The sequence below is a fragment of the Falco punctatus genome (genome assembly GCF_963210335.1).
Source record: "Falco punctatus genome assembly, chromosome: Z".
NCBI lineage: Eukaryota > Metazoa > Chordata > Aves > Falconiformes > Falconidae > Falco > Falco punctatus.
Genome location: NC_137586.1, coordinates 75379563 through 75404293, shown reverse-complemented (window position 1 = coordinate 75404293; position 24731 = coordinate 75379563). Strand labels below are relative to the sequence as shown.

At 43.5% G+C, this 24731-nt stretch overlaps 2 protein-coding genes across 10 annotated transcripts in view; both read left to right on the top strand.

Moving 5' to 3' along the window:
- Positions 1–1234: 1234 nt before the first annotated feature.
- Positions 1235–13525, top strand: PGAP4 (post-GPI attachment to proteins GalNAc transferase 4). Of its 6 annotated transcripts, none has more exons than XM_080371041.1 (3): positions 1285–1371; positions 8508–8688; positions 10063–13525. In XM_080371041.1, the coding sequence occupies exon 3, from the start codon at positions 10190–10192 to the stop codon at positions 11375–11377; it is 1188 nt and encodes a 395-aa protein (XP_080227167.1). In that variant the 5' UTR covers positions 1285–1371; positions 8508–8688; positions 10063–10189; the 3' UTR covers positions 11378–13525. The 6 variants fall into 6 exon arrangements, with proteins under 6 accessions (XP_080227168.1, XP_080227167.1, XP_080227171.1 ...); XM_080371043.1 differs by lacking the exon at positions 1285–1371 and adding an exon at positions 1847–8365; XM_080371042.1 differs by lacking the exon at positions 8508–8688 and having other exon boundaries at positions 1235–1371.
- ALDOB (aldolase, fructose-bisphosphate B) overlaps positions 1283–24731 on the top strand; it is a 29605-nt gene continuing 6156 nt past the window's right edge. The window contains exon 1 of one of the 4 annotated variants that reach the window (XM_080371054.1): positions 1283–1371. The gene's annotated coding sequence lies outside the window, so the exon portion shown is untranslated. Of the gene's footprint in view, positions 1372–1740; positions 1852–19422; positions 20851–22187; positions 23743–24731 lie in introns of those variants that run through there. The other 3 variants (XM_080371056.1, XM_080371055.1, XM_080371057.1) reach the window with 3 other exon arrangements.

The window sequence follows — 24731 nt, the reverse complement described above, 5'->3', positions numbered from 1 at the left end:
ATGTTGTCTTTGCAATAAGCCTCAGCTGAGGGATAGCTTTTCCCAGTTGTAAGAAGTAAGGACCACAGACATGCATAACTGAGTTCCTTTGTTCATAATGCTTATTAGAGGGAATAATACAAATTTGTATGTTAAAACTAAAAAACATGTAACATGCTACAAGCTTCTGTTTATAGGACTGAGCTCTAGCAAAATTCTAGCTGTGCCGAACAGAACATGGTGGTTTACTGAAACAGCATAAGGGATTTTTTTCTTTTTTAATTGTTTTTTTTTCCCCAAAATTTTTCCTAAAAGAGAGGTCAGAGCCTGAAATAATTTACCTGAAATACATACACTTTTTCTAGAGCTGCATGCTGAGAACTAAGTAGTTCTTACAATGAAAGGCAGAAGACTTCCTCTGAAGCGTGTTTCAGATAACTGTAGTTAGAAACAATTTATATAATGAAGTATTATTGTATCAGGGCCAAAAAGCACATGTGCGGAAGAACACGGAAATGGAAGACAGAGAAAAGGAGGAGCGGAAATGAACACAGGTCAGAGGTACTCTTGGGTCAGTTTGATGGTATTTTTGGACCCTGAACAGGCTGATACATATTTTGGTGTAGCTGATGAACCTCCCCACTTCAATGATTACATTTAATGAATTAATTACAGATTAATACAGTGAAAGCTTAGCATTTTTACATAGCATGGGTGACATGTACGTTAAACATTCTGCCGGCCACTCTGAAGCACTGACTTTCCACTTGAGTATGTAGGGAGCAATCTTTTTCTCCATGCAGTAAGGCGTCTTGATTTGGACAGCTGATGAACAGCTGAAACGGAATGCAGAGCTGCAGCCCAGAAACTGCACCGGCTACCGACAAGGGAGGGATGGGAGCCACGCAGAAAGAGCAAGACGGGGCAGTGCCGCAAAGGCGTGGCCATGGGAGCCGATAAATACACCTGACACATGCGTGGAGTACACTTTGAAATCCTGGCTCGGTAAAGGCTTTGGGAGCTTTCTGCAGCTGTAAAGGACCACCGGGCTCTGCAGTACAGCCGTGGCTGGCGTTTCACCAGTCCTGATGAAAATTCGGGAACCACAGAGCTGGAATAAGGGGCTCCGGCTGCACTGCGGACTCTGCCCCGGGATGGGAGTCCTTCTGGAGCGCGAACAATTCTCCTGCTTCCTAACTTGTTTTCACAGACCTCACCCCTCTCTGGTTCTCGGTTTCCCACTCCTGACAGCTCCCCTTCCCCTCCTTCCGAGCATCTCCGTGCCGGCGTAGTCACATGTTTAGGCTTTTATGCCTTTAATCCCACCCTCACTGCCCGAGAGGGAGGAGAAAAATTTGCTGGAGAGAAGTGAGCAGCAGGCAGAGCGGCAAGGTAAAGCAGAAAGCGGAGCTGCATGGAGCACCCCCGGCCCCAACCGCCGGCGGCCCTGGGGACCCGCGGTGCCGCCGGCGCTGCCCGGCTGCGGGGCGCTCCGGGGTGCCGAGGGGGCGGGAAATCCGCGCGTGGCGGGGCTGTCCCGGGCGGGCTGTGCGCCCTTCCCTGCGGGGGGGGGGCACCCTGCCCCGGCGGGAGGGGGCTGGTGGCGTTTCTGCCTCGCCTGCCGTGCGGGGCGGTGGGCGAGGGGAGGCACCGGGGCACTGGCGGCGAGGAAGGGCATGTGTTCCGGGAGCCAGCGGGGCTTGGCGGCCGTGGCTGAGGCACCCGAGCGAGGAGGGAAGCGGAAAGCCTGCAGGGAACAGAAAAGTGTTCTGTGTGCCTGCTCTGAGGATGTGACCGTACATGGTGACAAGCAGAAAAGAGGGTGGCCAGAGCCTGGCTGGGCCGAAGGGAACGGCCCCTCCGTTAGGGGAGGTGAGTGGAACTCTTAAGGAAACAAAAAGAAAACCCAGCCAGCTCCTGCTTTGTGCTTGATGCCACCCAGAGGAGTCCCTGGCCAGAATTTCTGTGGTCAGAACTCTGAGAGCTGGACACGCTGAAATAACACCAGTGTGTCGGCTGCTCTGCAAGGAGGGCAGGGGTCGAGGAGGATCAGCTTTGCATATCTAACGCCCTCTCCTCTCTGACCATCATCACTAAGGTAACTGCTGTTAATCCCAGTGCTTGAAGGGTCACCTTGTGCTACCTGGCAGCTCTCCCAAAGGGAGAGAGGAGCACAAAATCGTTGTCTGTGTAGGAAATTTGCAGCTGTGCTGATGGTGCAGCAAAATATGAAACTATACCGGCGTGCGCTGCAGGTTCATAGGCCGGCCTGTTCTCGTACAGGCACTGAGAAAATAATTTTATGTGCAACCAGTGGGCTGCCATAAAGGCACACCAGGTTCGGCAAGCATTTGCAAGCACAAACCCCAGGAGGAATACACTCCTACACATGTGAAATCTGCTGCTTGTTCGTCCAACAAGGGCAATACTAATTATATAACAGACTATTTTCAGCTACAGTATTTATCCCATTTTCTTCCCTTGGGGCTCAAAGAGATCACCAGCATCCCCCAGAACCAGGACATCCCATTTACTGTGCCTTTCTATGCAGGATAAATAGTCCATTTCATATGTTGCAGGCAAGGGAGACTCTGTATTCCTCAGACACAAGTGGTGAATACAGAGAAAAAGTCAGTAGTACTATTTAACATGAGTAGACAGTGTCTCTTAAAAGAGGTATGCTGTTCATCAATATGGCTAAACATCTTTTCTTTTGCGCAGCAGTTAGAGTCATGATATTCTGGTTATTGTCTGGTATAGGTCTCGATTTTTATTGTTACATAAACCTATCCCAACAGGAAGCTTACACCCTTATCATCAGAGGCCTTTGGTCACAAAAATAGTATCTTACTTCCTTATTAATGTGTGTTATTCTTTGCAGTCAAAAATGAACAACAGTAAAGCTGCAACATTTTCTGTGTTAGCAGCCATCATGACACTTCTTCCCTTTTATTCCTCTATCCCGCCATTCATACACCCACCCCCTGCTCTGTCGTCACAAGTGAAGTATTAAGTCAGTCATCACTGTGGGGTTAACTAAAATATTTTATTAATTATTAAACGATTATCAAATGGTAATAATTATAAAGATTAAACAGTAATTGAATTATAATTAAGCAGTGATTTAACAATGAATTAACAATAATTGAAAATTAAGCTGGCATGAAATGGTAATTGAACGACAATCTAATTGATGATTTCAACAATGATTTAAATGATGATTAGATGACAGTCAAACAGCCTGCTACTTACTACACTTCTAAGACTTAAGCTATAGCTGGATATATAATTATCACTAGCATACAATATACTCTTAGGCCTAATATGAAATGTGCTTACCTCACTATAGATATCAGATGCTGGGTAAGCGGTCTCTCGGCCTTGAGGAGTAAACTTCAGAGGCATTCCTGCTCAAGGAGAGACCATCGCCATGAAGCCCACTGCCACACAAGAGAGCTCAGAGTGCTCCAGATACCTGTAGTGTAAAGGATTGACTCGTAGTCAGCCCCCCTTTGGCGCGTGTGCAGGGGTGCAGCTGTAGCAGTTCTAGGTTGCTCTACTTCCAGCCCCGGCTAGCACAGTGCTGTTAGCTCCTCCTAAGGCATGGTCTAGACTCCTTAGCTCCTGAGAAGACAGTGGCCTTGCACAGTTTGCACAGCAGGGCTGGTTTGTGGGTGATGCCTGGATCGAAGTGTTGCTTCACTAAGTTAGAAGGGGTGCACCTGGCACATTCCCAAACCACAGGCACTTGGGGACCTAATTTAATCTGCACATTGCTCTTTCACAGGCTGTGAAATGGCTGGTTTCCTAGCAAGCCCCAAGGGCACAGTTGTGTATAGAGACTGAATAGAAGTGCTATGACAGAAGAACTATTCCACAATAGCTACGGTGGGATACTTCACTCCTCCTGCTCTGAAATAGCTCCTTCTGGACAGACTTCTCCAAGACCAAGATTTCGTCTTCCTCATCTGTTCAGATTGCTTTAATTTGAAAAGAGTTGCAATTACTTCAGCATACCACATTTAGTAGCTGTTTTTTGAATAGCTATTCTAAATAATCTACCTGTGTGGATTACCAGTATGGTTAAACTATAAAAAAACAGGCTGATACATTACCTATCTGGGAAAAACAGATTCCGTCCTATCTTTTGTATTTTCAAACTAAGCAACACTAAGGCAGAAATTGCATCTTTCCGTATTTGTGTACTGTGTCTTGCATGCAGGGGCCCTTGTCTTATTTTAGCAAAAGACTGTGACACAGGGAGCTAAAATACAGATTATCTGTAGCATCTCTGATGAGTCAGTGCACATTTAGCTCTGAGATTCCAAGAGCAGACAGCAAAAGGTGATAGCTGGTGCCATTATTAGCAGCAGCTTTGTCTAATACAATTTTCATTTTTTTAACAAATAGGGATTTAATTTTTATACTAAAGCACAAGTGAGCTCAAACCAAAAGCCACATATAAGACTTCGCAGATCTCTGTGTGAATACACAGCAGTTCTTACACAGATCATTACCAAATTCTCTAACAATGTGCCCTTTTTTTAACGTCTGGCACAAAAGAAAATGTAAATTCAGACAGATACAGATTGCATAATTAATTTGAAAGCCATGTAGACCTTTGGCATCATCTTCAAATTACAGGTCCTCACAAAACTCCTTACCTTAAGTATCTGTGTTGAGCTATTAATCTTGCAGAACTCTCTTCTGCAGGCTGCTTTCCACTTCCACTTCATGTGAATACTGACCTTACTGCTTGATAGCAACAGGACAGGGCATTTCTTTCCCATGACATTTCATAGCAGAGAGGCACCCAGGTCAGCAGGTGTTGAAAAATGGGATCCCTTCAGATTTATGTGCCAGAGGAAAATTAATACACAAGAGAAGCAACACAGAATTGGGGAAATAACTGTAATTGGTATATGTTCAGTTCATAGCCTGCTTCACTAGTGGCATAGTTTTACCCTCTTAGTTCAAGGGAAATGGGGGCAGGATCTTCCGGCTGCCACATCCGTGTACCTTGCCTCTTGCTTCCATAGCTTTCAAACTGTTCACTGGATTTCTGTGAACAACCTTTAAAAATCAACTACAATTAAATGAGAAAAGCAGGCCAGCCTATCAGTAAATTTACATTAAGGATGCAGTTCTGCGGTTCCTGGTTTTTCCTAAATGGACAGGGTTACTCCTTCTGTATACATGACATTTCACTTTTCTAATAGTGCTTAAATTCCATCTCCTTGAACAGAAATTTCTGTGTTCATTGACAGGCTCTGAGGAGTGGCAGATCAAAACAAATGGCTGTGCCATTGATGTCTGCATCTTACACCATGTAAGCCCTTCAAAGGGCCAAGTCCAGACCCACTCCACTTCCCTCTCCACTTCTTTTATGCTTCAGGTTATCATTAATCTGTTGGACCATAACAGTGTTGTATGCCTTTAATACATAGACTATAAGAAACAAAAATTAAAGTTCTAAGAGAACTGAGAAATCAAATGCATACCACCAGCCCTGGTCTTTGCTGTAGCAGGTAGCACTTTAGGTGAAAGTTAAATGAAACAGCCTGGCTTATTGGACATTCATTGTCTGGAAACAACATAATGACAACTTCTTTAAGCAGTGCTTGAAGTAGAAGAGGTAAGATGTATTTGGTACCTGCTAGTAAAATACAAAGAAAGACCAACTACTGAGTTCTTGCCATAAAGACTCTGCTGAATGTTTTTAGAAACACAGCTTTTGCCAGGATGGTTTGTATTTTCTAGGGAGCCCAACTCCCAGTTTGGCATCAAAGTATAATGGTCAGATCTGTGACTGCTTGGCTTCTACTAGACACTGCAGTTTTCAAGGCAAGCCTGAACACATTGCAGAAGTATTATCTGGCACCCGACCTACTAAAAGCTGTCAGAAAACAAGGGGAATTGCGGATGAGAAAAGCTGGCCATCTGGTCCAGTAATAGGGATCAACTCATGGTAGGGAGGTAGGTTTTGAAGCTGAGGATATCTGTACACAGCAGTCAGCTGTGTGCATGCATATATGAAACAGGAGGAGATCTATATGGGTCTTTATGACTTTGTGAAGCTTGCATCAGTTTCCTCAGATTCAAGCAGGACTGTTTGCTGGTGCACTAACAGTATCGCAGCCAAGACAAAGCTATTGTCTGTGCCAGAGATGCTTGGTCATGAGGTTGCCGCTTGTTTGCACAATGCTAGGTTGGGGTGTAGGAGTGTTTTTTGCACAAAGGTTTCAAATTGGGATGTCACTATAGAATCAACACACAAGGCAAAACTGCAGATTGTGTGAACATCATTACTGGCTACCATTATTATGGCTGAGGTGGGGACTCTAACAGCTTGCCTTCCCATGACATTTTCTGAGAGCCTGCCTTTGTTTCATGCAGAGATGATGCTATGGCTTCTGACCACGTGACTTAATCCAGCTGTTTTTATGTTGGGAAAGGAATGGCTTTTCCTGTTGACACTGCTAAGAAGTGTAGTTAGACAAAAAGGAATCATTTAATATTGAAATCATGAAGGAATAATTACGGCCTTTTTTCACAGAACAGCAGTAGAAGACAGATGCCCTCTCTTACATTAGCTCTCCAGAAGCCTCCTAAAATTTTGCAGCTTTGAAACATGTAGGAAGCTTTGTTCCCGGAGTGCCTACCTGTAGGAATACCTCTGTGGAGAGGAGTTTGGAGCAGACAGAAAGTGAACTTGCTCCTTTAAAGCACTAGCATAGCAGGCCATATTCTGAACCCTAATGAGGATGTTATTAATTTTTCTACTCTTCTTCAATGTGTGCAGAGGTAACTTTTTCCTGAACAGTATAATTCAGCTGAATAATTAGGGGACTAATGAATATGGGAACGTAAGATTTGGAACCAGATACTTGTGGAAGGAATCTTTGTCATAAGGATCTAAGAAAAGAAACAAGGCAAATATATAGCTTTACATCACCATAGCTTGTAAACACATTTAAGCAATGGCTCAGTTCTACACGGAACATACATAAAAGTGGCCTCCACAGCAAGTATTTATATGGTTGCAAAGTAGTTACTATTCTGAATTAATGCAGGTGTTTTTAAAGTATTATAAATTCTAATTCCGATTCTTGCTTTTCTTAAACTTCCTTGTTCTGTCAGAAGTGCCACTGAAAGAAGAACAAACAAGATTCCCCCCTCCCCCCAAAAAGGGGGAAAAAGTGAAAGTGACAGTACCAACAGCTTCTAAAACCAGAACAGCTTCTGTGAAGTCAGAACCATCCTAATGGGCAGAAAACAGCCTGACGAGAAACTCTGTAAAGATAAGATCAAACTTTATCTCTGTATAAGCAAGATATTTCTATCTCTATTTGGAACTCTTGGGTTCCCAGTGTTACACCCAAGAAGTGGGGAGGAGAGCAGCATCTCTTCTCTTTTTTGGATCCTTCAGCTTGTTTTTGGCATCAACTGGAGCATTCAACCCACTTCAGTATGCTCCTGAGCATTTTTTTTTGTCTATCTGGTTATTCCGCTACCCAAGGAAAATAGTCTTTTCCTCTGCAAATAAACTGATAATGGTGTGTCTGTCAGTCAATGTGAGTGCTAACAGCCCAGGCAGCAGAGGAAGATGTGGAAAGAGGCAAAAGTGCCTGTTTGGTGGTGGTTTTCCTTTAGCTGTTCTGAGTTGCAAAATCAGATTAAGAGCTCTAAGGTCTTGAGTTGTTCACTGACGAGGTAGTGCCAGGGTGAGTCAGAAACGCATGTGGATGTGAGACTGACCTGCATGGCTGGCCTCCAGTCCGATGTGCTTTTTCAGAGTTTGTGACTTTCTTGTATGAAGCCAGGCGATGCCTCCCCGAGCGGGTGGTGCTTATCTGCACCACCTTACCTACCCTGCTGCGTGCTAGGAGCGGGGGCACCGGCAGGTGGGGTCCCAGCACAGATTTCCCCGCGGGCAGGGCCGGCTGAGAGCGGCCGGCAGCGGCGAGGTCACGGGCGTCCCCCCGCAGGGGCCTGCGCGGTACCCGCGCATGGTGCCTGTGAGCCTGACCTGGAACACGGGCTGCAGAAGTGCAAAAACCCCGGCAAGCATCCCTTTGATTGTCTCTTGAGGGTGCAGCCCCCACCGCTCAGCTGCTGCTGCGAGGAAGACATGACAGCCGTTTCTCCCTTTTCACTAGACGGCGCCATGAGGGCGGAGGCTTCTTGCTCGGCGGGGTTATTAACGCTTCAGTGTATATCCCGAGAACTACAGCGCTCACCGCAGGGAAAGTGAGTTTCTTTACTCACCGAGAACTGAACTACCTCTTGGCTTTTCTTCATCTCCTTTTCCCGCTGTGCCCTCGCTTTGGAGGCTGACTTAGCGACGGTGCCAACAATGCTACTCGCATCAAGAGAAGGCTCAAAAGTATGTCATTGTGAGCTATAGAATACGATTCTGCATTGGTGTGTTCCCTTAATGTTTGTAACTGGCTAACAGAAAATAAGAGGGACAGCCCTGTTTTTTAAATGCATTTAAATGCCAGGTCTTTGCATCTGATGGATTTCAGGTCTTCATGTCCTGAATCATCATGGCGTGGATCTGGTAGCTGACATGCAGCTATCACCTTTAAAGCCCTTACAGGGTCCACTGATGCAACACAATGCAGTGTCTGTGAAACAGGATTGCACAATCAGAAGGAAAAAAAAAAAAAAGCTATATGGGAATATGCTGCAGATTCTTATGCCTTGGTGTGTAAATGTGTTGTCTCTATTTAATTATATTAAATCTTTTGAAATCTTGTGGTTTTGTGAATCATAATATAGCACAACACTGATGTCACAGTCTATCCAGGGGTGGTTTGAGTAGTCCCAGAATTAGACCCTGCTCAGTGATGACCCTCTGAGTCATTTGTTATACGTGGTCCATTCTTCTAAGAGAAGAAAAGCCACGGCCCTGGTTTCTTTCCATCCACACATCATTGCTTAGGCTGCCTCAGACAGTGCAGATAAGAAAACAAGCATGACATTTTGGTCTGGGAGCACCATTTAATGATCAGAACTTGGTGAAGGCAGGTTAAAAATGGGAGAAACTCCACTGAATGGTGTACAGTCAGGCAGCTGGAGGAGCATGAATAACTCTGTTCATGAAGAGAGGGAATGGAAAATAAAAGGGGTAGTCAAACAGAAGATCAAAAAGGGAAATTACTGGCACAAGAGAATTCATCTGAACAGCCTTATTGCCCTGATTTTGTGTAAGCTTCTGACAGACAAGCTGTTAGGTGTTCACAGCAGCCCAGAAAAGCAGAACAGAAAAGCCAAATATGGCAAAACCTAATTTTTGTGAAGGTGGATGTTTGCTTAAAGTGTGTGTATACAAAAAAAAAAATAATCCCGTTTTAAATTAAAGACAATTTTAAGTTACAAACCTTTAAATTAATGGCTCGATTGCAACTTGTTAATGTTGCTGTGACTGTATTTCACAGGGTCTAGAGAGGAGGAGACATCTGAGAGAGACAGACACACACACAGTACACTTAGCATACACATGCCCTTAGTGAAGTAAATTGGTATCTTTGTTATCTTGCTTCACACTGTGGGGAGTAAAGTGGAAAAGCATGCATTTGGAAGTGTGTGAGGAACAGAAGGGAAGCATGTGTCATTCCACAGAGGTAAAAGTTTGTCTCAAATATGTGCTAGGCTAGGATATGAGAGGTCTGGCTTTGGTTCTTGGTTATGACCCAGGTCATACTATGTCACTGTGACCAGGTAGTGGTATGCAAGTTCTCTGCCTTTAACAGAAAGAGTTTTGACACATCCTGCATCCATGTTGCCTATTTGTTATGTATTTGAAGCATTAACAAATACAAAAAGTCCTGTCTGGCTAAGTCAGATCACAGTTTCTACATGCTGAAAAGGCCTTAGGGGCACTTTGCTTGGAAAATTAGTTTGGCTCATATTTCCTTCACCTCACATGACAGTTCTGTGATATACAAGGGACTTCTCAGTAGCCTTTTACTTTGGCTTACTCAGTGATTAGCCCTTAGCTTTCCATTTTCTCAAATCATGGTCGTCCCACCCTGACAGTTCCTATTTGGTTAATAATCTTTTTTTTTTCCTGTCTAGGCTTGGACAAATTATGCAGGTTTGGCAGCAGCTGCCCCACTGATACCTTGCAATCCAGGGAGGATGCACTGGAAGTGAAGGAACAAGGGCATGAGTAGAGCAGGAGTGCCCTCCTTCTGCAGCAGCCATGTTACACCAAGCCTGGCAGCTCTGTGGACGGTGGTGCCGTTGGTCCAGTCCTTTTATCCATCTCTTCACACTGACTGTGGTGACATTTGGTGTGCTCGCACCTTTGATTTGCCACCGGCTCCTCCACTCTTACTTCTATTTGCGGCGCTGGCACCTGAACCCCATGAGCCAGGAGTTCCTGGAGCAGAACCAGCAGGAGGGCCAGGCTGCCCTCCATTACTTTGAGAAGCTGCAGATGCAAAATGCCTCTGAGGCATCTGGCAGTGACACCTTTCAGCCCTTGCTGCTGGTCACCATCATCACTGTGCAGAGGCAGAACGATTTCCACTATGTCTTGCAAGTGGCCTCCCGCTTCCACTACCTCCTCCAGAAATGTGGTGCGCGTTGCCAGAGCCACCGCCTCCTCCTCTGTAATGTGGAGTCAGACCCCAGTAGCCATCAGGATGTCAAGCTGCTGAGCAGCTTCTTTCCTCTGATCAGTCGGGACAAAACTGGCGAGAAGGCTGACCCCAGAGCAAACCAGTTTGAGAAGGAGAAGCAGGACTATGTCTTCTGCCTTGAGCAGTCACTGCTGGCATACAACCCAGAGTACATCCTTGTAGTGGAAGATGATGCTGTGCCAGAGGAGGAGATATTTGCTGTGTTGCAGCATCTCTTGTTGGCCCGGTTTTCCAAACCATACCTCAGAGATGCACTCTACTTCAAGCTTTACCATCCTGAGAGGCTTCAGCGCTACTTCAACCCTGAACCCATGAGAATCCTTGAGTGGCTAGGTCTGGGCATGTTTATGGGGCCTGTGCTGAGCTGGGTGTACTCCTGGGCAACTGGGCGCTCCAGCCTTAGTTGGCCCATTATCTTGTTCTTTGCTTTGTACAGTATGGCTTTGTCAGAGCTAGTGGGACGGCATTACATGCTGGAGCTGCGCCGGCTGGCCCCCACACTGTATAATATCGTGCCGGTCACGGAGTGCTGCACGCCTGCCATGCTTTTCTCTGCTCCGTCTGCCCACCGTGCCTTAGGTTACCTGAGGGGTCTGCACTGCCGCCAGGGTTTTGCTAAGGATATTGCCCTTTACTCACTGCTGCATACAAAGGGGGAGAATGCCTATGTGGTGGAACCCAACCTGGTCAGGCATGTGGGAATGTATTCCAGCCTTCGGCTAAACAACAACCCAAAACTGCTGTGATCTGTACATGCCTTTCCAGACACAAAGCCCAGAGAACTTGCCACAGAGCAGAGTGTGTACATTCAGACGATGTGCTGCCTGCATGGGGCATCTTGCTTGTACCTCCAGGTGAACATAGAATATCTTTAAAAAAAAAAGTCTCTTAAAAAATAAGCTTATGTACATGCAGACTATATTTAATATATACTTGGTACTAATCACCATGCACCATATGGGAGGGGAGTGGAGGATTCCGGCTGAGGGTATGAACTGTCTACTCTCCTTAATCATTCTTGGGGAAAAGCTCTCACACCAATATAAACAGCTATACTGCCTACTGTCCTTTACATTGTTTACAGAAGTCCTTATCTTAGGGCAATAGGAATCAACACTGGGCAAAGTCAACATTTCAAATTCAAACTAGCAAGGAGGAAAAGCCCTTATTTTCCCATCCTTACAAAGGTCTGATCTCTGTTTCAAAGCTATGGTTTTGAGCAGACCCTTCAAAAGCAGCAGGGGTTTGTGTCAACTCTCCTACTTATTTTGCCTAGATCCATTTGTTACTGTCTCCCCCTACAGATCCTATCTATGCCTCCACCCTTCCCACTCCATTTTCTTGGAACAGAGGCTCTTAAAAACAAAGCCTCTGCAGTTTTGAAGGTCACCTCTGAAGGTCGATACAGGAAAAGATTAATAGCCCTTGATGTTAAACAGCCAGGTCACACATGCATGCTTTCTTTGATACATTACAGACATTATAAACAACATAGGATGACTGCTGTGTTGGTTGGTATCATCACTAATTGTAGTGGATCCAGGTCATTAGAAGAGGCCTTATCAGTTACTGATTGGACTTAGACATTCAACATGAGTTTACCTTGACTTCTGTCAGCACAGAGGCAAAGGAAAGATTAGATCATGTGCTGCTGTTGTGCAGGATCCTCATTCCATTTTGGAGCTGCAGTTCACAGCTCAGCCTAAGTGGTTCGTTCACTGCTCTTGGCAGCAAGTAAAATACCCGTAAGAAACAAATCTAGCTGTTCATGAAAAACAAGCAGCAATAGCACAATACATCATGGGGCCTCTCCGATACTGACCCATTAACTTAATGTGTTCTGGTTCTTAGACATTTGGGATAGGTTTTTTTACCACAGTTGTGGGCACAGTTAAATATAGAAACATGTAGGTGACAGAGATCTCCAAATCAAAACTGGCACTAAACTGTATGTCTAATGAGAAGCCCACCTAGACTGTAGTGGCCTTTGAATCAAATTCACTTGTATGTGGAGTTGATTGAACTATTTTTGAAACCATATTCCTAACATTTGAATGAACCCAGTACAATATTTTTGTCAAGTTTTGGTCAATGGGGGTTGTTTGGTTTTTTGTTTTTGGTAAAGCAAGAGCTCTACTTTGAATTTTCTTTCCCCCAGTCTCTCGCAGGTGATCTATGCCTTAAGCTCTTAACAAGTCTGGTTACAGATGTGAAAGACATAAAACTCCTGAGAGATGAAACCAAAGAAAGCTGCAAACCTCCAGCTGCCAGTGTGCCATGGGTATCTCACAACACAAATGCATAATGCAAGTTAGCTGAGAAATGGCTTCACAACACAGAGTAGTGCTTTGCTTTCTTAGTAGTCAGTTGAGATACTTTTAGAAGACCTTTGAAAATCAGATGCAAGTGAAAATTATGTGTAGATTCCATGTCATTCCAAACGCAAAGCACCTCTCCTGTCGGAGGACACAGGAAAAGTTGCACAACCAGGACCACAATTTATTCCCAGCTGCTGAAAACCCCAAAGATACTGGAGTGGTCACACAGTGGCAGGTGGGTTTTACCACTCTCAGGCTTTACTATAATATGGTTAGGATGGCAGGATTTGAGCGTCATTGTATATTTATTCCACTAAGTGCCAGCTTGTTTATGCATCTTCAGCAGTGAATGTTTCAGCATGGTGTGCTTTCTTTTCACTCTTTTTCTGTCTTCGTACTATACAAATCCAGGGCAATGTCCTGTTCTTTTCATGAGGGTCCATTCATGCTCATTTTTGCAAAGAAAATCTCACAGCAAGGTACAGTAAATGGAACAGGGAAAGGAAAAAGGAGGAAGGAAGAGAAAGAAACCAACTAACTGTATCCAGTTAATAAATGTTTTGATGTGGCAAATGATTTATCCATTTGTCTCAAAGTTATTTTCTTTGTTTGCCCAGTAGTGCTTTATTTGTTGTCCTAGAAGCCCAGGGATGGTCAATAATTTCACTGAGCTTCATAGCTGAAAATTAACATGAATTTGAGGCATCCCTTCTAAACTAGAAGACAATTTTCAGAGTGTAAGAGACAAAACAATTTGACTTGGAAACCAAGCAGTATGCAGAGGGCATAGAACTTGAACCTGCCAGTGAGTGTTTCAGATAAAACTATTCAGAATTAACTCCTTTATGCAAGAAGCAGATTAATGTATTTTTCAGGTTCTTCTGGAATAATTTCCTTAAGTGCCCCATTCCCCTTTAGAACAGAGGTGCTTTTACTGAGTCTGGTGGGGGCTTTCTCAGGTACTTGTTCAGTGCCCACCATGCCAATGTGGCATCTCAGGCAAGTGTTCGTTCTGCTGCCTCTGAACTTTCACAAGTTGATGGATTTTTGTTTCCATTTTCTATGCCACATATTCTATTAGAAATGACAAGTCAGAGGTGTGTACTTTGTCCTTGGAACAGAAAGTGAGGAGGTTACTATGAATTCTTAATTCTTGTTGGATTTTGTTCCACAGTTGGGGCTAAAAATGGAGCTTCAATCACACAAGCCTTTTCCCTCTCTTCTCTACCAGGGGAGCAGAGCTGAGTTGCCATATCTCAGGCTACAGAAGTTCAAGGCCTAGCATCAATTCCTTGAAATGCAGCCTTAAGAGTTTGGTTTTATTCACATTAAAACAAACTTAGTGACTATTTAGAAACAAAACCACAAATTTCTGTGAGTGTTGGTTCATTCCTAGTGGTTTGGAGACTACATTTCAATGCAGCAACTGCTGCTTGAACCAGAAGTTTCAGGGCCAGACAGCAGGACTGAAGGCATTATTGTCCAAGACAATTCAGGGGAAGTTACTCAATTAAACAAAAACTGCCTTTGTTTCCAAGGCATGTCCAACATAAGCATGATTGTGGCAGAAAGAACAGAAAGCATAAGTTGATAGGTCTCTGAGATTAGAAACCCAAGAGGATTTTCTAACTGCAGTAGGTATCAATGTCGGTGAGAAGGCATTTGAAGAGGGAAGGAAAAAGCCTTCCTCTAGTTGTGAGGAGCTAGACTGGGTATTTCAACAGCAATTTGGCTGGATGCAAGGTGAATTACTTTTTTTCTGAGGATATTTAACAAACTTTCTACCAAATAAACCACCTTTCTATTCAAACTGTTAGTCTTTTCTTTCTGCATGCCACTGTTCATTTCCCTGACTGGCAGATCTATCTCTTTTCTTACTATATTTGACTAAGAGAAAGGTAGTTGTGTGTTCATGCATCTGCATGGATATAATGATGTGGCTCCTACAACACTTCAGGTTGAAAAGAACCTTTGAAGGTGTCTGGTCCAATTCCCCACTCAAACCATATCTTGCTAGGCCAGGTTGCTCAGGCCCTTCTGCAATCAAGTACTGAGGCATTTTAATAGGGACCTGAGATAAAATCAAGCTCTAAGTGCTGGAATTTAAACTTAGTATACTCTTGTATTGAAAGACTACATGTTTCACCAAAAAAACCCTAATTTTCTGTGGTACACAATTGTAGTTACAGAAGCACTGTCAGTTTTTCTCCCAAAGTTAAGAGGGTTTTTGTGTATTTCCACACCAGCTTTATAGATGTATCTGAATTCAGCAGATGGTAGGGCCCAACATGTGGTTCTGAGTAATCTTCACTAAAACATGCATCTGCCAAAAATGCACATGGAATTAGGTACTCCATAGTCTGTGCTTCTTCACTGCACGTGTCTCTGTTGCTAGAGTAACTTCATTTCCACAAACTGTCCTGACAGCTCATGGTTTGAAAGAATGCACCCAATCAGCCAGTTTATTCATGTACCTAAAGACTAAGAGCAGTATCTGTGTCCATTTCCAAGACTTTGTTCTGCATAGCAAGCTATGAATGCCGTATTGCCAGCATTGTAATGACTGGTGATTTTTAAATGTTGGCAGAGAAAAGTGGTGTTATGTTTTCTTGCTCTGTTAGTAAGCCTCTGGCCAGCTGTGTAGTCTTCAGTGCCAACTTTCTCTTTGAATTTCTGCCATATGGTGTCCAGTGTTTGGGCCAGTAGTGCAGAAACCACATCTACCATGGTCTTTTCAGCAAACTGGTCCACCTCAGACATGTGTTATAGTTTGTATTTTGCAAACTGTATGCCAATGTTAACATGCAGCACCTAAGTGTGCTTTTTTTTGGCTGTATGTGCTGCTTAGATAAACAGGTAATAAATAGTTAAGTGTCTCCCATTATAGCAGCCAGTTGTTTGCTTATTTGCTTTTTTAAAAACAAAATGTCAACAGAAGAGCCGAGAGACCAGTGTCATTACTGCATTTATCTTCATGTCCTCTTACAGCTGTTTTGTACGGCCCAGAAATGTTGCCACTGGCAGCCTGATTAAAAGTTGTATCCCTGTTTTCTATGCCCACTGTTTATGAAATTGCTATGAAAAAACTGGCGTTTGATAACAGTAATGTTATGTGCTTGCCTGTTTTTCACTCCAAGCCAATAGTGTTTGTTGCAATTCAACTTTCAAATGCAAAGAACGAAGAGCAAGCAAACCACCTCTGTTCAATCCCCTCACTGCTCTTTCTGGGCCTGGGTCTGCTCAGCCCAACACCCTCCATACCCTCCCTGATGTACATGTCTGCAGACACTGCTGTAAGGCCAGTAATACAAGTGATTTCTTTCAGTGGGGTTAAAGGCCAGGCTCTCTGCAATGGGAGTGAGGGCTGCAGGTGAATGAGGAAAACAAACCACTTAATAAACAATACCTCTGATTAGATAAGGATGAACAAGCTGGACTTTGAGACGGTTAAGCAAGACTGCAGAGTACAGAAAACATGAAACATCAGCATGGTGTGGAGGGGTGAGGAGGAGGCAGACTCCATGCAGCTCAGGTCTGCTCTGATTAGACTTTAACCCCATCATGCAGGCAGTGGTCTCTATGGGCACACAGAGCCAGGTGTTCCTCATGTATATGTGTGTTATACCCAGACATTCATCCAACTTCCAGTGTTTTTTTCCATTCCATTTCAAACCCTTTTACAGGCCTGACCACATACAGAAGTGTTGATAAGTTTAATTGCACTTCATCTACTGAAGTGCAGAAGGAAGCTTTAACTTTGTTGTTGTTGTTCTCTTGGTCATCCATTTCTTTCTTTTCTTTCTTTCTCAGATGTACTGCAGTTTGTATCTCTTCACATTTACTTATTTTCATTTAAAATGCTAGTTAATATGAGTAAAGGCAAAATCCACATTGGAATGATACTGCTAGATACACACAGGAAAAAAACAGTCATCACCCTGAAGAAACATAAGCAATTCTTCAATTTTTACCCACTGCCTTTAAACCAGGCTTGCCACTGATTTTAATGTACTTCAGCCACCAAGTCTTCACTTAGAACTTCAGTGCAGAACTGATTTTGAAAGCAAGGTTGGATATAACAAAGACAGCAATTAAATTAATTTCTAGTATGAAAATTCAGTACTTGCATTGTCAAACCCTAGAAAGCAGAACCACAAATTAAGATGTAAGTAATAACCCAAGCCTCCTGTAAAGACAGTTTTTAGTGGTCTTTTAAAATTTCTGAACGTATATTTCTGTCAAATTTTGTACAGTAATTTCAGGTGGAAAAGGCAACATCAGGAAAGTCTCCAAGCCATTCAAACACAACATTCACTTGTGCTGTGCCACCTTTGTAAGAAGGAAATGCTAGACACTTGTGATTTAACATTATCCATCCCTTTTATACCTGACCACCATTTTCTGTTTTCATTTAAGCTCTCTTACTAGTGATACATCTTGTTTGTGGTGATGTTTCAAACACATATGTGAGTGAGCTATAAAGATTTTTTTCTTGCAAGACTGCTTATATCACCTTTCTCATTAATGGATAAAGTCATAATCCATGCAGAAAAACTTCAATCACCATATTTAGTTGGGTATTTAAGTAATCAATTCTTACACATCCAAAACTCTGAAAAAAACAGTAATCCTTTCTCCATTAAAAGATTTATTTTCTTCGCTAGAAAAGTGGATCAGCAGTCTGCAATAGTCTGTAAAATTATTTTTAAGAATACCAGTAACTAAGAGTACTTGTTCTTATAGTTCAGCTGCCCTCTCTTCCTATTCTCCCTGTCCCTATCCACAGCTTGGGACCTTTTCAGTATGTCCCCCTTCCCCCTTCTTATGCCAGAGGTAGAGGGGGATGAGGAAACCTAGGGAGGCAGAGAAGAGCTGGTGCTTCCTCAGGAACTGAACTACCACACAGAACCCTGCCTGCCTGGCCAGCCCTACAAACTGCAGAAGACAAACCCCACATACCACTAAGATGGATGGCAACATGAATAACAGTGGATGGCTACAAAGGGGCATCTGTTTCATGCCATTACTGAGCCACTTTGTCAGAAAGTTGTTAGCTGCAACCCTTTAAAATTCATCTGCATGTTCTCTGCCTCTCTTTGCCTCCTGTTTTCCTGAAGGCCACAAATCTGATTCCTGCCCTGTGTCATTATGCCTCTGAACACAACTTCCACCAGGGCTTTGCTGTTCCTCCTACTCCATGGCCATCAAGATGTTCCAGTTTGGTACAGTACACCTGTATTAAAGTCATGCTGTCCATGGCCACAAATTCAGCCTCTGTCAAAGCAGCGTCTAGAGGTAGCCACCTCTGCTAAGGGTGCTCGCACTAGCAGACAACCTCTTGCTAGCTACAGCCCTGTGGCTGCGTTGTTACTCTGAAAAAGGTTTAAACAAAAAAAATAAACCAATCCAAAATTAGTTGGGTGACTTGAAAGCTGAGAGAGTTGGCAATACTATGAGTTCAAACACTAACTTAATGAGACAGGTTTATAACTTGGATAATACACCAATTTTGCCATAGAATAATTAGTGCAGACAATGATGTGGTATTTTTATGGGGCAGGTTAGTTTCTTGGTTAAATGCAAGTACATTGCATTCCCCTCACAATGCGATCTTATTCCTCTATTTAAAGACACACGATACCACTATAACCTAATTTTTAGAGGTATAAGTATCCTCAAATAACGTAGCTATGATGATGGAAGTGTATACTCTTTTCCAGTGCCATTTTAGTATCAGTCTACCACTAAGTTCTGCACAGTATGGTTAGGATCATGTCTGTGCATGTTAATAGTACTGAACCTTACAGTGATGTTATCTAGCATGATTGCTCATTCCATATTCTTCCCTAAACAGGCTCCCATTCCTAAATTAAGAGAAAAAGCTAATCATCATGTTCATTCACTTTCCCTCCTCAGTCCTCAGAATCTCTGCTAGGACCTGTAATCCTAGTGCTTGAAGCGCTGGATATTGGCTCAGAAGGACTAGAAAGGCATGTCCTGGCCATTACCCACCTGGAAATATATAGATATACTTCTGAAAGAATTAAGATCTCAAGGTAGACAGCAGGGGATTATCTAAAGTGGTTTCTAAATGTCAGCCACTGTATTTTTCAAAAAAGCTCTAGCTTTTCTGTGAGATCCTGTCAGACCATATTACAGATGACACTGGGAAAGAAACACTTCCTCTAACTTTCGTATCTGTGACAGCTTCTAACCAAACCAGGAATGATGGGACTCAAATTCTAATTTTCTTTGTGGCCCTGACAAAGGCCATCAGTATGACATCTTTTTTTCAAGAGGGTCTTGGATAACTTGTTTCAATAAAAGTATTTTTAATCCATACTAGATGCCTCTGTGGTGGAGAAATGTTAATGTACCATGGGGTTCATCTGCTAAGACGAGAGAAATGGAATATAAAGCAAACACTGTAAAGCAAGGAAGGCTTTATGTCCATATGTTATGTGCCACGGCATTCTTCAGCAAAAAGGTATGGCTCAGGAAGGAGAATATTAAAACAAATCAACACAAGCACAAGGCCTACAGTTGGGCTCTATCCTCAGCTTTTTCAGAGGTTTCTCTGATGACTGTCACAGACTGCTACTGCTGGCAGCATGTAAACTGTTAAGATTTCCTGCAAGCTCTGACCTTGGCATGCAGCTCTAGGAAAGACAGGCTCAAGGAAGAAGTACCCTAATAAAGGCAGTGTTGCTCAGTGAGAGGAGAAATCAGATGTCTCACGGTGTCAATGTAAAGGCTAAAGGTGTTATTACATGAGCCAAAGACATGGGGAAACTACGTCATTCTTCATACAAACACTGGGTCTTTGTCGTAAAGACTTGCTAATGTCCAGGGTCAAAGAGCATGTTGCTGCTGAGGGGATGATGTTTGCCTAACAGTCCCTGTGCTGTACTTCCCTCCAGGAGTACTGACCTGCAGTATGGGGTGGGGGGGTGGGGAATAAATCAGGTCTGTCTACCTGGATTTGGTGAATAGCTGTAGTGTGGTTTCATATAAAGTGGAATGCTGGTATGCTGTTTCTAGAACATTAGCATTTTTCAGAGAAAAAAATTGCTAAGCAGCAGAGAAGCCTGTGTGTCATTGTAATATGGGTAAATTTCAATGGGATTTTGGTGGAAAATTTGGCTTGCACTTGTGCAGCTCAGTGTGGGCACATGTCTTCTGATAACCGTCATTCTCACACATACACTGCATTAAAGAAAATTAGAACTTGCAGATTCATTAACCCTGATACCGTAGCATCGCATTTTGCCTTTCCATAGACTTAACTGGAGAAGGAATATATGTTTCTGTGCTAAATTTTCAAGGAGGAAAATCAGTGTAACACTTAGGAAGGCACTGAAATGACAATATTTGATGTCAATTAAGAATCTGGATCTGTTGCATTATTTCTGCATTTTGTTTTCTATTCTTCCTTCCTACATTGTGCAGTTTCCTAAGTATAAGCTTCCAGAAGATCTAACCCTAAACAGGTGGTTATGCCCAAGATCCCTGTAAACGATCTCCATGTTTCCTTTTGTAGTTTTTTTTCAGTCTGTTTTAGAAAGAGGAGGAACAATTTGAAATAACTGGAAAGTGCCTCAGTTTCACCATGTCATAAATGGCCTTATATATATATACAGGGGAGGGGAAGGGGGCAGACCCCCAGGAGCGAGACTGTGTCCTGTTGGCTGTGTGTTTGTGGTCTGAGAGCCAATGACCGACTTCAAACAATGATGGGAGGAGGGAGAATGGAGGAGTGAAGGCAGGGGGTGGGGGTGGGGGGGAGACACACCCCACCTATCAAGAATTTTATAAAAGTTAGTGCCCAGAAGGACTGGGTCTCTTTGCCTGCAACCACCACACCAGAAGCTTGTAGCAGCAGAGGTATTGTCCACAAACAAGTAAGTATAATAATTTAATTTCTAAACTGTAAAGCTAGTATGTATATCAGCACCCGAGACACAATGTGTTTATCTAAAGTGGGCTTGGGGAGTTGTTTTTGGTTTTGTTTTTATTTTTTTGTTCCAGGAACAGCTTGCAAGAACTAAGCACTCAGCCATTCTGCAGTGATCTTCCAATGTGACCCAATTTCTGCTAAATGTGGCTTTCTAACTTAGCTTAGTCACTCAGAACTCCTGGAGTAAGTGAATCCTTAGTCTGAGTAGACCAGTAACATACCTTCATTGCTTTCTACTGCTTTGTTTTGCATGTGTTTCTTTATGCTTGTGGAGTACATAAATTGATGTTTTGTAAGGAGAAGAGAGAATGACTGGAGAATACTGTTGGTCCTGACAAACTACAATGCTGACAGAAGTGTAATTATGTGTGTTTGTTGTGCAGCTTCTTCTGAAGTATTAGCACAGTAGTATGGATAAGATTCCTCGGCAGGGGGATGTACGGTAGTCTGCAGTGCAGGAAACCAAAACCTGCTCCTGCATTAGGCTGTAACCTTTCAATTTGTGAACAGCCAGCTTCAGGAAACTGCTCAACAAATGCAAACCCTCGCTGTCTGTGATCCTCCATCACTTTCTCAATTGTCCCATGTGCCTGGCACCCAAAACTATTTAGTCCACCCAAAACTCTCACCACTGCTTCCCCCAGCCTCCCCTACTGGCATTACGAGACTTGAATTCTAGTGCAAGTTTGACAGCATTTTTTACCTTCTCTGAGAAGAGCCCAGCCCTGAGAGAGAAGCAGCTTCATCCTAATGACCAGACTTACTTCCAATAAACCAGTTTCTTGCTACCTCAGTCATCTCTAGCCATCAGGAGTGCTCCAGAAGTGCTCTGCGCTGACTGCAGAGGCTGGGTCCTTAAGTGCATAACCTCTTTTCATACTTGCTAGAGAGATGAAATGGGGGTACATTTGCTGAGGGCTTGGGTATAGCTCAGGCTAATAAAGGAATCGGGACAGGGAAATGCAGCTCTCACATACTCCCATCCACTTGAGATAGGATATTGAAGCAATGTCCCTAGACAGAGCATGAAGACAGAAAAAAAACATTGTTCCCACCTTCATAAGAGAGAGAAAAAACAGGCAACTTACCGTCATATATGCCCCAAAGGACCTATCAAGATGGTGAAATTAGTATATCAATCAAAAAACATGTGCTTCTTTTTCTAGGTGACACAAGTCTGAATATCTCTTTTTGTCCCATAACCTTGACACTTTTTAAAACCCAGAAATGAATTCTATACTTCATTTCTATACTTCATGAATTCTATACTACATTCATTTTGCTATACTTCCACTTGCACTGCAAAGATGGAGAAATATCCTTTTCTTTCCTCAGAGCATCTTCATATATACAGGAGGCACCACTTCCATTTCAACTCCCTAAAGCAAGTACAGAGAGTCACAAGGTAGTTCAGGCTGAAGGAGGCATCAGGAGGTCTGTGGTCCGACCTTCTGCTCAAAGTAGGGCTAGACACAAGGTCAGACCAGGCTGCTTATGGCTTTATTCAGTTTGGTCTTGACAGCCTCAAAGGATGGAGACACCACAGCCTCTCTGTTGACCTCCTCCACTGTTGGCTGTCCCAATAATGTAAAAATTTTCTTCATATCCAGACCACATCTCTCCAGTTTCAGCTTATGCTTGTTGTCTCTCACTCTCCTGTAATGTGCCACTGTGAAAAGCCTGGCTCAGCCTCTCCAACCACCACTCTGCAGGTATTGGGGGTTGCTGAGGTGTGCCCTCAAAGCCATCTCTGCTCAAGGCTGAACTAGACCCAGGTCTGCAGCCTTCTCCTCACAGAGCAAGTGCTTCAGCCCCTGATTTTCTTGGTGGCATCAGCTGAACTCATTCCAGTTTGTCAATGCCTTTCCTGTACTGCTGGGGCTAACACTGGATGCAGCACCCAGATGTGATGAGCAGAGGGAGATAATCCTTGTCCTTCCCTGGCTCTCTGGGCCAGACCCCTGCTCACACAGGATGCTGCTGGCCCTCGCTGCTGGCCCATGTTCAGCTCACTGCCTGACAGGGCCCTGGGCCTTCTCTGTTCCCCTGTCCTACTAGCCCTGGTGGGATCACTTCAGGGCTCTGCCCCACAGGCAATGGGTGGGGGTTTGTTATGGCTGAACTTCATGGTGCTCCTGTTGGTCTCTTCCTGCCCCCCGTCCAGGCTCCTCTGGATGGCTGCCCAGCAATCAAGCGTATTAACTCGTCCTGCCAGCTTGGTGTCATCTGCAAGCTAGATAAGAATGTGCTCTGTCAGCAGGACAGGGGCAAACTTGCCAAGCTGTTCATACCTCTCAGTTTGCCCAATGTCCAAGTAAATAGACTTACATAGAAATAGCGTTTTAATGAGCTCCATGGAGAAGTGAGGCCAATAACTAGATTTATCCACTGTCATGAGAATATAAGGTACATAACTGATTTATGTGTCTGTCTCTCCTAAGCATACAAGTGTAAATGAGGAGTAAATCCAGTCAGGTCAACATTGTGCCTACATGTCATGGGCTAAATTTTTGAATACTTTTCGCTCTCCGTGTCAACTGCGTTTATCTATTTATATAAGCAACTTTTGCTTCTTCAAACCCTGCTCCTTGGAAGCAGAATCTCTTGTGTGCACAGTGCAATGGCATGCAAATGTGGTTTGCATTGCTGTCAGAGATGATGTTGAAGGGCAGTATTTAATAGTAATTGAACAGGAAAAGCTGCATGCATGGGGTACAAACTGTATTTTGAGAGTTTGGTTCTGCACCAATTTTATAAAAGAAGGCAATGAAGACACCCAAGAGAAAAACTTACAGATTCCAATTCAATCTTTTTCTGTCTGCAAACCAGGACTCAGGTGAGATTTTCTGTATTATTAGAAGATGCCAGTCACTTGAGGTGGTTGGGAAGAAGAGATGCCAGTGAAATAGTAATGTTTCTAAGATGACCTGAAGTGGAATGTAACAGTTTGTTCCTTCTGCTGTTCAGTTTGCCTCTGCCCTTTGGTTCTCACTATTAATATTAACAGGATGCAGTGCTTGTGCCGATACCCATGAAGATACTTTCCCTACAGGTCCTCCATTATGGTAGCTGAGAAAAACTTGAGTCTTCAGCGGTACAGTATTTACTTTTGCAGCTGTGCTGTCCCCTTCCCCCTACCCCCATCTCCTGCTGGTCACAGGCTGGGGTCTGAACAAAGAACTTGTTTGTTTAAGGAGCTGCTGAAGCCTGGCAAACTCTCAAGGTAGTTGTAAAGCCGGGGGTTTTGTTAATTCTTTGCAGTTTTATTCTTTTGTTTCTCTCTTCCACTTTTAAAAAGTTATGTAAGCAGTTACCACAAAGAGAATACATTGTATTCATACAATGTCAAATCAATGTGAAATCACTTGAGTTGGTGAAACTATGACACTAGCTAACAGCCTAAAACGGTACCAAATAAAATTTTTGAAAAACCTTAGTGGTGCAACAACTCCTAGATACTGCTACTGAGAAAAGAGTTCCTGTGACCTTTTGCCTGCCTGGAAAAGTTAACAAATTATACAGATAAAGCACAATAATAAGGCAAATAGGCTTTGTTCTTGTGAGAATGAAATGAACTGCCCAGCTTTGGCAGCCTGGGCACAACTGTTTTTCCTCAGGACCTGGAAGGTGATATATCTGGCTCTTTAAGGGGGGACATTAATGTTTCTGTGGATGTGCTGGGAGCTCACTCTTTACAAGGCAGCTGTATGAAGTGTTACTGACATGTAAGACTTCTCCACTCCCCTTTAAATGCTCAGAGCAGTACTTTACAGCAGAGACACCCTTTCTGAATTCCACAGAGAAGATCCTCAAGATTATGCTCCT